The sequence below is a fragment of the Larus michahellis genome, chromosome 18, assembly GCF_964199755.1.
Source record: "Larus michahellis chromosome 18, bLarMic1.1, whole genome shotgun sequence".
NCBI lineage: Eukaryota > Metazoa > Chordata > Aves > Charadriiformes > Laridae > Larus > Larus michahellis.
The window spans coordinates 5,764,482-5,777,109 of NC_133913.1; the positions used below are offsets into that span (position 1 = coordinate 5,764,482).

At 51.4% G+C, this 12,628-nt stretch overlaps 1 protein-coding gene across 5 annotated transcripts in view; it reads right to left on the minus strand.

Annotated features, from left to right (window-relative positions):
• MYO1D (myosin ID) overlaps positions 1–8,918 on the minus strand; it is a 175,249-nt gene extending 166,331 nt beyond the window's left edge. For 3 of the 5 annotated variants that reach the window (XM_074562012.1, XM_074562013.1, XM_074562014.1), the window contains exon 1: positions 8,724–8,858. In XM_074562012.1, the coding sequence (XP_074418113.1) occupies positions 8,724–8,818 (95 nt within the window). In that variant the 5' untranslated portion in view covers positions 8,819–8,858. Of the gene's footprint in view, positions 1–8,723 lie in introns of all 5 variants that reach the window. The other 2 variants (XM_074562010.1, XM_074562011.1) reach the window with 1 other exon arrangement.
• Between the last annotated feature and the right edge of the window lie 3,710 nt (positions 8,919–12,628).

The window sequence follows — 12,628 nt, forward strand, 5'->3', positions numbered from 1 at the left end:
CTGGAGTACAGCAAGAGACATCCAAGGATGAGAAATGGTATCATAGCAGGTAAGCAGCTCTCTAGGGACCACATAACTGGTTTAATGCCATTTTTTTACCCAACAGCCAATGGTACATTTTTCTGGAAAGAATGCTCTGGATCAGACCAGCCCAACAGCCACATACTAACTGTTCTCTGAAGTTTCACACGTCTCAAGGCTGGGATACCAAAGCAGGCACATGGCAGCAACAGGACAGACCACTGCCAACTGCTAAATCAGGAAGGGATGGCTTAGCAACGTCACAGCGACCAGGAAATGCGTGCTGCAAAACAGGTAAATAGGACAGAACGCAGACAGGTAAATAGGACACAACGCAACAGTGGCGAGACACAACATTACAATACTGCTCAGGGAGAAAATTTAAAGTCTGCACAGAAAAAATGCTCTGCAATTAAGGGGGGGGGGGGGAAGAATGGAAAGTACCATCACCATCAAGAGTTAAAGCAAGAACAGGCTGGTTATGCCCCAGCACTGCTCACACTTCTACTGATGAGCCTGAGAAGTAGAGCACTGCAAGACCATCTATGACAATGGGGGTGGGTCCTCTGGCTTATCTGTTTTATTTAAAAGGTATTTACATGATACCCCCTTCTCCTACCTCAGCCTTCCTCATTGCTGGGCTGTGGCAGGATGTTATCTGTTATCTACTCAAACCACTACTCACAAAGAGAACCAGTATGCTGTCCCGTGCAGCAGCCGGGCCCCAACACAGGCCAGGTGAGAGGAACATCAGAGCTGAAACAAATCCCAGGAATGAAAAAAAACCACAACTCATTCCTAGCAAAACATAAAGGTTATCTGAGGAACAATTTAATGGCTTAGATTTGAAGGGGAAAAAATAAAAAAGTATTTTCAACAGGTTACATTTATCTAATGCCCCTTTTTCACTCCCAAAGATAGAACAGCCTCATACCTAAGCTGTTCCCTTACCATTTGAAAGCACCACAATGAAAAGTTACTTCCCTTCCTGGTCTGTTTGACAGAGACAGGAACATCGGTACCTGATAGCAGTAGTGTGAGCTGACATCTCATCAGGTCTAATCAAAAAGCCCTGAAAGGAAGAGATATCTTCTAGAATTGCATGTCTGCTTCTGAGAACGGGAAACGAGCATTTACACACAGACTCACAGAATGGTTTGGGTTGGAAGGGACCTTAAAGATCAGCTAGTTCCAACCCCCCTGCCCTGGGCAGGGACACCTCCCACAAATTTGCTTCAAAGGGACACACAGCTCCCTAATTTAACACTTACAGGTAAATCTGCTTTCTTCTCCACCCACCCCGCCCCCCCCAGATTTTTTTCATTCCATAAAAAGATGCAATCATGACCCAGGGACTAAGAAAGAAGAGTGGTGATGTAACAGGCAAATAGCTAGCGAGATCCGCATCTCCAAAAGGAATTTGAGTAAGTGCGACTAAAGGAGAAACATTCAGGTAGTGTAAAAGCTTGCTCAGCCCAAAAGGAATGCAAGGGGTCGGTGGAACAGTAGATTAATAAAACAATCTGAAGAGGTAGATTTTTGAACAGAAGTCAGTATAAAGGACTCTTGACTAAAGGGCACCTCGAGACACTTTGGAAATATTAGCTAATGTTTACTGTAAGAATTTGGCAGATCTTAAAGTTGACCTTAGCTAGTGAAATTCAGAAGGCGATGATATGATGCAGGTTATACAAGCATTGTAGACAAAAACAAGAACAGGATTCTACTTCGTATCACAAACAGATGCACTGCCCACTCTGAGGATCTTCAGGACCCATATTGCATCATCGGAATCTACAAAATAATTGCAGAGAAGAGGCAAGGATGAAAGCAAAAAGGCTGCTGAGGAATTCCGAAATTACCAGCTGACTTTTTGTAGATATCCTTTGTATAAATAGCAGAAAAAAATAATTTATTAAAAAAAGACGCAACAAGGAGCATCTCCTATTGAGCCAATTCAAAATAGTTTTGGTTACAGAACGGATTCTGTAGGGCTTCACACCACGTGACATGAATGTTGCTCTTCAGCTTGCTGCTAGCTAGCTACCTACAATTAAATATTGTTATCTGTGCTCTGACAAGTACCATAAATGCAGCTCAGCATCAGCTGGCAAGCCAGGACCAGCAGGTCTGGTGCACAGCATTACCAGCCTAAGAATTTAAAACTGTAAGGTACCCTGAAAGACTAATCTCATTCATAAATCTGACCTCGTATATTATTCAACACCCACGTGTTAAAATTATTAAACACTACCTCACCCACACTGCTATAAAAAGACTACTGTAAAATTTCACTCTGAGAAAAGAAGGTATTCATAAGTCAGGGGATGTGCAAAAGAAGATTCAGTCAAACTATATAAATTCAGCACATATTGAGGCAAAACAAATTCCATGCGGGACATCATCTCATTCAGTGCTTCGTTCAAGGCAACGCTGTCAGGAAAAACAGAGCCCACCTGCAGCAGCTGTCGCTTTCCATGAGCCGACCGGCCAGTCCCTGCAGAAGTCAGAAAGCTGGCCTTGAGCCCCCCTTTTGCTACTTGTGTAGTTCGGATTTGCTTTTTAAGTGAGATCGATGGCCTTTTCCATCTACGAAGATCAAGCTGGACCCTGTCCAAGCTCGTAAGTCATATTTTGATGGACTAAGGGGAATTTTCATTCCATTCATTCCGAATTCTGACACAAGACAGCTCTCTGCAAGCTGGGCGATTCCGAAGAAGCCAAGAAGAGCTGATGAGACTTAACTGCTGACTGTCCGAGCAGCAGTGAGGAGCCTCCTGCAGCACCCGCAGTGGCAGGCACCCCTCTCCGGGAAGAAGAAAGCAGACTCTTCCTAGTAGCTTTTTAATTCAACACCACACGAACAATTCAAATATTCATATCTATTTAAAATGAGGAAATTAAAATGGCTTAAAGGCATGAAAAGCTTGTTTATTAAGCATGAATATTTCATTACCAAAAGCACGAATGAAACCAAGTATTCACATAATATTTCCTCTGCCAGGATTAAACACACTTCGCTAACTAGTGTGAAGCCAAACCTCTCCCACCACAACTTCAACCAAAAACATGATGTTTAAGATGGTGCTCAAAAGGTAAGAAAGCCGGTGTAAAAACATCAATACAATATAGACAGCACCCCTTTGCTACGACACTTTAAGTAAGATAAGTCAACGGAAAAGCAGAAAGGGTGTTATACAGATGAAGAATCAAATGCTACCAACGATGCACAACTCTGCTGAGAAAGAATTGTTTCTAATGTATTTATGGGGACACTGATCCCCTGAAGACGGGAACAAAATCAAGTGTTTGGTCAGCCCCAGACCTTGTGCGTGTTTTGCCAGACCTGTTGAGGGCAGATAAAAGGAAAATAACCCAGTCTCCAGATCTAGAGGAGACTAAATTGCAGAAGAGGAGTTTGGCCTTTCAGAGCTGCGAGATGAGTAAATATCTGTATATTTACAAACAAAAAACCCCACCCTTTGGTATCCCCTACTGAAAGGGGCTGCTAACAACTGGATGATAGCTTCTTTTCAGGTCACCTGGGCAATTACGAGGTCTATACATTTTCAGCACCATCTTCAGCTGCTTGTATCCAAAAGGAGCCTGCTGTAAAGCCAAGAGGCTAACAGCTATTCACACCAGTCATCCAAAACACAACCCAGATTATTTTAAAGACTGAGAGATACTACAGACTCAACCCACTGCATCATCCAGAAGAAAAAGAGGTTCGAACGATACAGCCTACACGCAGCCCTCTCAAGAAACTCCCTTCCAGATAGCCCTCTGCAGCATTTGAAGCCAATTCCCTGTTTCAGTGTGCTACAACCTTTTTACAGGACTACAGCCTACACCTCGCCCTGGCCTGCACTGCAAACGCTTACAGAAAATTTTCAAAGGAGAAACAGCTTTTCTTTACAGATTCTTGATAACAAAAATATTATTAATCATAACAACTATTATCTTTCAACAGTATCTGCAATAAATAGGAATTTAGCACTGTTGCTTTTATTTAGGATAGCTTTGAAAATGCTGGCGTTTGCACTGTAAGAAATAGTTGAGAAACAGTACAAAAACCACTTTTGCGTATTTTAACTAAATGCAGAACTGTGTTTTTATTACGTGTTTGCTTTAAGAGCTCAGAAATCACAATGTGTGCAAGGAGACAACTGCAAGGACGATTAAACTGTAGCTCTTCACACCACATCCTCAGACTCAGGCGGGCTGGGATGACCAGGAGCTATCTGAGCAGCAATACAGCCTTCCACATCGTGTTTCATGCTGGAACTAGTCAAAAAAAGAGGAAAAGAACCCAAAATTCTTTTAACGATCATTACACCTTACCGTGTGCTTTCACAGTCTTCCTTTCATGCGTCCTTGAATTCTTTAATAACAGTGACAAAGATCTATTATGTTCCCAGGAGGGGATTTGCACAATGCTTATGAAAAATGAGCAACTCGCCAGAAATCAGGAAAAGATGAGTCAAGTAGCACCTGCTCACGAGTTAGATGTGAGAACAGGAAGACCTTGAGCACACAGCTCATACGGGACTACCCCAAACGCTACCCTGCATTGCAATACATCATTGTCTACTTTCCACTTACAGTTATTAAGAGGCATTGGGTTTATCCACAGGCGGGCCCCCACATCACCTCACCGCCCGGCACGGCGGGGATCACCTCTTACTCCCCTGCAAAGCGTTCGAGACCTTGCGAGGAGAAGCCAGTCTGAAGTTATTCCTGAAGTAATCACTAAAACAGCAGAACAGATAATTCAAGAAATCAAGCTACCACTTTGCATGCCGTAAATACCATTTTTAAAACTCTGAGTTTTGATCTGTTTATCGAGATAAATGCTAGTTGTACAGCACAGTAAAATGAGTTGTCTTGGCAGGATAATACAAGAAATCATATATAAAATGGAATACTTCATACACGTGAAAAATAACCTCTCGCTCTCTTCCTTACAAGGAAGTAAATTAAAAATGGTAACTTTGATCATTTGAAATTTTCATTATGGCGTGATGAAAAATAAGCCGACGTACAGTTGCGTGTTTCTCTCATGCAGAAGTTAACGCCGCAAGTTTCACCTACGCCACAATTTCTGCAAAACGTTAGCAACTCCTGCAAGACCGCTGCTCCCTTTCCACGAGCACCAGCTCGCTCCACCTGCTGTGGAATAGTCACAGTCACGTTAAGTCAAAACCACCCACTGAAATGCAAGTATTTTACCAAGTCCAAAGCGGGACGTTTTCCCTTAGATTACAGGCGAGTAACAGTCAGAGTACAGCTAAATACGAGCCCTTGATTGCCAGTGAGGGGACCTGAGAGCTGTTTGACATTAAAAAGATTCCCTGTTTTAAGGAGTCTTTCAATTAATCTCACATCCTGTGATAGGAACTGAAATGCCAACTACTACTGCAGTAATCAACCTGCCCATAAAGGTTAACGGGGAGCTGATTAAAGGGAATGCCAGACTATCTGCTCAAGTGCAAATTGCTCAAATACGGCTGTTTATAATAATTCATACTTACAATCACTTAAGGAACAACTGTCTCTTAAAGCTTTGGAGGTTTTCTGTAAAGAAACAAAGCTAGCTCCTGAATCCACACTAACTGTTCCAATAGTCCTGCTTTTTTTTTTTTTTAAATTATTCTGATGACTAAGAATCACAACCAGACACTGGTACGAAGCCCACTCAGAACTAAGGAATTCAAGGACCGGATGACTTTTATTTACAATTAATGTGTAACATGCAGTGCCTGCTTGAGTGTCCGCGTCAAATGGCCAGCTTATTAAGCAGTTGCAAGACATGGCCGTGAAAAAACACTAACACTATGATATCCTTGCTGAATCACTACACAAAGCTACAAACAACAGGGCATGAAGCGTAGGGCTTGGGAAATGAGGTAGTAAATTCACACTGCATCCGTCCACCTACCCAAGCGGGTATTCACCTCGACAATCATACCAGCCACACTAATCCAGCCCATGTCAACACCACTAAATTCAAATATTAGAGTAATGAAAAGTGCAACTTCACCATTTCTCTTTTTCCCACTAGAGACATCCTTGGGGAAATATCCTTGCATGCACCGAAACTGGTATGATTTCAATTCCACCCACATCTGGGCTCACTTGGGAACTAAATCCAGCACAACCCGTCTTGGGTCAGCCAGTGACCCCGAACAAAAATAGCTCTGGCAGAAAGCTGGATTTATGGAATAGGGTGGAGCCCATCCAAGTGTAAACCAAACGAACCCGTCACTTGAAGTTAATGATGGAGAAGCAACAATTTCTCCATTCTGCTCAGCACGTGACGAGCACAAAGGCGACTCGTGCCACCAACGCAACGTGACAAAACACAACGTGACATAATCAACCCTTGAACAGGTCAGAATCTCGGGTGTAATTTGGGTCTGACACCATTTAAAATGTATCAGCAGCAGGAGTTAATTACTGTCTCCAAAGCAGTAAAAATAAGAGAAGCAAGTGTTGCTTGAGACTTGTAATAACACCAGGAGCGAAGCTGGGCGAGCAGGCCAGGGCCACGGCTCTACCAGCGACGTCAATCAGGGCTTAGCAGAGTTTAGCAATTTTACCGAAAAGCCACACTTCTGGTACATTCAGATTCACTTTCCCAAATGTCCCAGCACAGACAAACCTAAAGTCAGGGGATGACTGCACCAAGGTTAGAAAAATTAACCACATTAATTTTTTTTAACAAAAGATTATGCTGCCCACAGCACAGACACCAGACAACTTAGAAGTGCAGACAGAACTTTGCCTGCAAACTGCAGATTACGGCCAAAGTAACACATGCGTTCTCGAGCAAAAGAAACCAGAGTTTGAATCGGTGTCACAAGGAGAGGCCTGGTTTTGAGTACCAGTGACCAAGGTACCGGAGTTAAAGGGTCACCTGATGATGTATTAGATAGCGCAGGGATGTCCGACAACACCCTTCGGCAGGATCAGCATGCAAAATTAGCAAAGTCTACCAGTGCAGGCACCTCTCAATTAACTAATTTGATTCCTAAACGCAACCCATATGCTACATTCATTTTTAAGTTACCTAACAATCCATTTCCAAAACTTCATTTCGATTTCTAGTACACATTAACCAAACAATAAAAGCCCCAAGAACAAACTGTTACATGCAAGTTTCCTGCTAGTTACAATGACTTTGTTTGTAAACCCTTTGTAATACAATTGAGTGTCATGGCGTGCACAAATGAGAAGCAAATTTAAGCTCTGAGAGGCACTGCAAAATTTATTTAAATCTGACTTTTCCTCATGTTCAAAGCTCAACTCTTCACATTATGTTTTTCTTAGTATTTATATACAAATGCCCTCCCCACCCAAATAGAAATCTAAAATAGAAAAGAAAAAATAGCATCAAACGAGCCACTTGTTATTATTATATTTTGCACCCTTAGGATCTGAGCTGCAACCTCGCAGCACCACAGCAGAGGGGTACACACTGGTACTCAGCTGCGTAGCGCAAAGATCCCTGAGCACTCAGAGGCTGATGCAGCCAGAGCTCAGTATCTACAGATTTTATCCAGAGGAGACATCACAATTGCCTGAAAGTGCTTAATTTTCTCCTTCCTCGGTAGTTTTATGCCCGCTGAGGAAGCTTAGCCCACCTCTCCTCCCACGGCTATCGCCAGAGCCGCTCTCGGGTGCATCCCAACGACTGCAAGGGCTGAGAAGTTACTGATTTCAGCCATCTCCAGAACACAAGTGGCAGGAGAAGAACGGCCAGTAAAGCCCAAGAAAAACTGGGGGGCGAAAGGGTGGGACACAGTCGATAAGTCCCATTTTTATCCCTTTGGTAATTATCAAATCCTTGCACAAGCAGGGGCATAAGAGTTTATCGGGAAGAGCTCCCATGAATCTTTTATAACGGAAAGTGAGAGACAGCCGCAGACGTAGGGTCCCCACCGGCTATCCTCTCTATCAGTGCTGCCCAGGATTTACTGCTACTTCAGAGGAAACAGGGACGAAAACGCAGATCCTCCCAAAGCCCATCGCCTCTAGAAGGGAAATAAAACCATAAAGATCACAAAATGTTAACGCAGCGACTCTGCACCGGTCAGCAGCTGTAAACGCTCCTGCGGGGCTGCGGCAACCTTGGACTTGGTGACTTTTATTGCTCTTTTTTTTTTTTTCCTTTTTTTTTTTTTGCTTTTTACCCTTCTCTCAACTTTGCACGCGGGTCAATGGTGAGGTACCTGTTAGAGGGGTGGCTGAAGGAGGTGAGGAAGAGAAGTCGGTGCGGGCACGAAGGCTGAGCTTGGTGCTTCCCTGAGAGCGCACCGGGGCTCACTTGGCTCTCTGAAACGTCCCAATTTTATACAAAACGCCCCTCTTTGGTACTGGGATACTCTGCCGTGCTGTCCGGCCCCCTCACAGCGAGGGCCGGGGAGGGGGGAGCCGAGGCCAGGCGTGCTGAGGGGGCGACCGTCCCCTCAGCTCCGGGCCGCTTCACCTCACTAAGCCGGCAGCGCGCAGCCCCCTCCCCACACCCCAACCTCATCCGCGACGGGGGGGAGAAGCGCGGGGGAGAAGCGGGAAGACCCCCCCCCCCTCACACGCCCTGAGGCGATGCGGGATGGGGGGCCGTGTTCCCACCGCCTTTCCCCGCTCCTCGCGCCGCTCCCTCCCCTCAACCCACCCCGCCGCCCCCCTTCAGCGCTCACCGCAGCCGGAGGTTCGCCATGAACTCGGGCATGGTGACGGCGTCCATCAGCACGAAGTCGGCTTTGCCGAACTCCAGGCTCTCCCGCTCCGCCATGGCGGCGACGGTGACGGTTGGGCTCGCGCTGCCCCGGGGCAGGGGGGGCGGGGGGGGGGGGGAAAGACAGGGGGGTGCCCGCCTCGCGCCCGCCGGGCCCCGCCTCACCTGCGGTGAGGCGGGGCCGGCGGGCGCGAGGCGGGCACCGGGCGGCGCCCCCTGCGGGACGGCGGGGAGAACGCACCCCCCCCCCCCGGCGCCAGCCGCCGGGGGGGTGAAAGGGCGCCCTCTGCCGGCGAGAGGGGTGTACTGCGACCGGGGGAACCCCGGGGGGGGGCATACTGTGTCTGGGGGAGCCCCATAGCCCGGGGGGGGGGGGGGGGGCGCATCCTGAAATTGGGGGGACACCCCCGCCGCCCAGCACGGGGGACTGCGTCCTGAAACGGGGGGAACCCCACTAGTACGGGGGGGCCGCATCCTGCACCCGGGGGACCCCCCCACCACCACCAGCAAGGGGGGGGCACAACCTGCGTCTGGGGGACCCCTATAGCACGGGGGGGGGGGGGGCTGCATTCTGAAACTGGGGAGAACCCACCCAGCAGCGCGGGTGGGGGGGGGGGGGGAGGCGCATCCTGCATCTGGGGGAACCCCCCCCAAAGACGGGGGGGCCGCAGCCTGCACCCGGTGGACCCCCATAGCACGGGGGGTGCATCCTGCACGCAGGGGAACCCCGCTACTACGGGGGGGGGGGCCGCATCCCGCACCGGGGAGACCCCCCCCCCCCACCACCACCACCAGCACGGGGGGCCACATCCTGAAATTGGGGGAACCCCCCCAAGCACGGGGGGGGCCACATCCTGCATCTGGGGAGCCCTATAGCGGGGGGGGGGGGGGGGGGGAGGGAGGGGTCGCATCCTGCACCCGGTGGACCCTCATAGTACGGGGGTCCATAACCTGCACCAGGGGGACACCCCCCCAGCATGAGGGGCCGCATCCTGCAACTGGGGGGAACACCCCGAAGCGGGGGGGGGGGGGGGCGCAGCCTGCACCCAGGGGACCCCCATAGCACGGGGGCCGCATCCTGCACGCAGGGGAACCCCACTAGTATGGGGGGGGGCACATCCTGCACCCGGGAGACACCCCCCACCACCACCAGCGCAGGGGCCCGCATCCTGCACCTGGGGGAACCCCCCAGCAAGGGGGGGCTGCATTCTGCTCCTCATGGGAACCCCACAGGGACGGGGGGGGGGGGACACAGGCATCCTGCACCCAGGGGGCAGCCAGGGGACAGCCAGGGGACACCCAGCCACCCCGGGACTTCACCAGGCAGGGGCAGATCCTGCAGCTGGGGACCCCCCTCCAGGACCCCACCGGGCAGGGCCAGATCCTGCAAGCCAAGGCAACCCCCCCCCCCCTCCAGGATCCCACCAGGCACCTGGGGACACACACACCCTCCCCCCCCCCCCGCCTCCATCCCAGGCGGGGCCAGATCCTGCACCCAGGGGACACCCACCCCCCCAGATCCTGCCCCCAGCACCCCCGGGTGCCCTCCCGCACCCCGCTCGCTCCGGCGCTTACAGAACCCCCAGAAACCCCCCAAGAAATGCAGAATCCACCCCCCCCACCCCCCCCCGAGGTCTGGTACCACTCCAGAACCTGCCACCACGAGCTAATTAGATTAATGACACTAATTAGGGCAAAAAGGGCAGGGGGAGCCTAGGAGCAGGCACAGCCTCACCCCAAAGAGCGTTTTTGGGCAAGAATTGCTGGTTTGGGTGTCAGAGCCTGGGCGGGGCGGGGGCTGGGGGGGGGGGGGAGGAGGTGCGAGGTGGTGTGGCCATCCCTGTCCTTGTCCCTTGTCCCCATCCCCCCACCCCGGTGGGTCTCGGTGGGCCACAGCCCCCAGGTGAAGGCAATGAACCCCCCCTCCAGTTAAAGGCAGCGGCCCCTGCCTGCTCCCCTGCCTGCTCCTGGGGGAGGCTGGGGCAGCTCTTGGAGGTGAGGGGGGGGGGGGGAAGAGAAAAATACCCCAAAATACCCCAATTTGTGTGTTGCTTTTCTGGTGTCTTTGGCTCCATGGGGGGTGGGGTGGGGGGTGTTTTCCACTCTGAGACGCCGAGTGGGTTTTGGGTTATTGCGAGTGCTTAATTTGCAACGATGCTAATTACCTGGGGAGAACGTGGGGGCGGAGGGGCCCCCGGTGTCCTGCTCGCCGGGGCTCACGCTCTGCTCGCCCTCAGCGGTGGGATCGGGACCGCACAAGCGTGTGTTGAACCGGTGCGGGCAGCGATGATGGACCCCCACGCCCCCGTCCCGCCGAGGAGGAAGGCAGCGGCTGGACACGCCTGGCAGAGCCTCCTCTGCCTCCGTCCCCGCAGGCAGAAGAAGAAGGTGGCTTATTCCACCTACATCCACAAGCTCCTAAACCAGGTACGTCCAGACTGGGCTTGGGTCACCCCAACCTTGGGTCACCCCAACCTTGGGTCACCCCCCTGTTTGCCAAGCTCAGCTTGGTCATCCATGTATCCAAGCTTGACGCAGCCAGCTTCTACCCAAGCTTGGATGCTCATGCGTTAGCTGAATCTGGAGGTTTTTGACTTAAATTGAAGGTGTGGGGGCTGGGGCTGGGGGGGGATGTCTCTGCCTGACCCACACCTGCAGGCAGCTAGCTCCCCCAGCTGTCCTGCCCTACAGATGGTTGCTCTCCTTGTAGACGTGGTCTACTGGAGCCTCCTGCCTGGCGGCTGCCGCCCTGGCCTGGCTGGGCAGCCCCCGGCTGCTCGGGGACGTGGCGCTGGAGGCCACCCGGCTGTCCCGCTGCGCCAGAAGAAGCCACCTCAGCCACCGCGAGGTCCTGCTGGCCATGAAGCTGGTGCTGCTGCGTGAGCTCTCCAAGCCTCCTCCGGGATCCTCCAGCTGCGAGCTGCTGCCCAAGGGACCCAGCGAGACGGGACAGTCTTAAGAGTATTTTAATGTGGTTTTGGTAAATAAAGTATTTATTAGCATTGTTTAACGAAGCCTCTTACCTGGGCTGGCAGCTGCCGGCACCGAGAGCAGCAGCTGGGCTTGGACCGCTGCGGGGCTGGTTACCCGTGTGCCCAAAGAAGGGGTGCAGGAGGGAGGGTGCTCACACACATCCACCCTGATAAATATTTGGGGAGCCCTGCTGGTGGGTGAGCGGCCCTCGGAGGTCCAAAGGGTCCTGCCTTGCCAGAGAACCCTCTTTGGGCAGCTGGACGCCTCTTTGCACCAGCTTTGGCCAAGAAAGGGGAGCAGAGGACAGGTGGTGGTTATTCCAAGTCCTGAGGAAACACCAGGCTTGGAGTGCAGCAGCATCCCGTGGTGATGGTATGGTAGGTGGTGGCACTGAGTGACTTGTTTCCAGGCTCTCCATGGAGCCCCTTCGCATGCCAGTTCCCCCCTGTGCACAGGGATGTCTCCAGGTTCTCCAGCCTTCTGCCCGCAGCTTCAAATCCAGCCATGGGGATGGTTTGGGTGGCAGTGCTGGGCCACCCCCCTTCCCGTGTAGGGGTTCTTGGTTCCAGCCAAGTGCCGCCAGCTCCTGGCAGTACTGGAACAACCTCCCTGCATCAGCTTTTCCAGCTGTGGAGTATCTCCTCCCAGGAACGTGGGCCAGGAGGCTGGATGAGGGATGGATCCTTCCAGAGGGATCTGGCCCTCATCACCTCATGATGCTGGTGTGACCTGAGGGTTGTGAAATGCCTCTTCAGCCGGGTTTGCTGTGGGAGGTGGAGGTCCATCTGCCTCTGAGCCACTACCTGTGGCCACCTCAGCTGGTGGGCCACCATCGGTGTTTGGGGGGGGACTTGCTGGACCTGGACTGTGTGGTGGCAGACACGATAGTGGGTG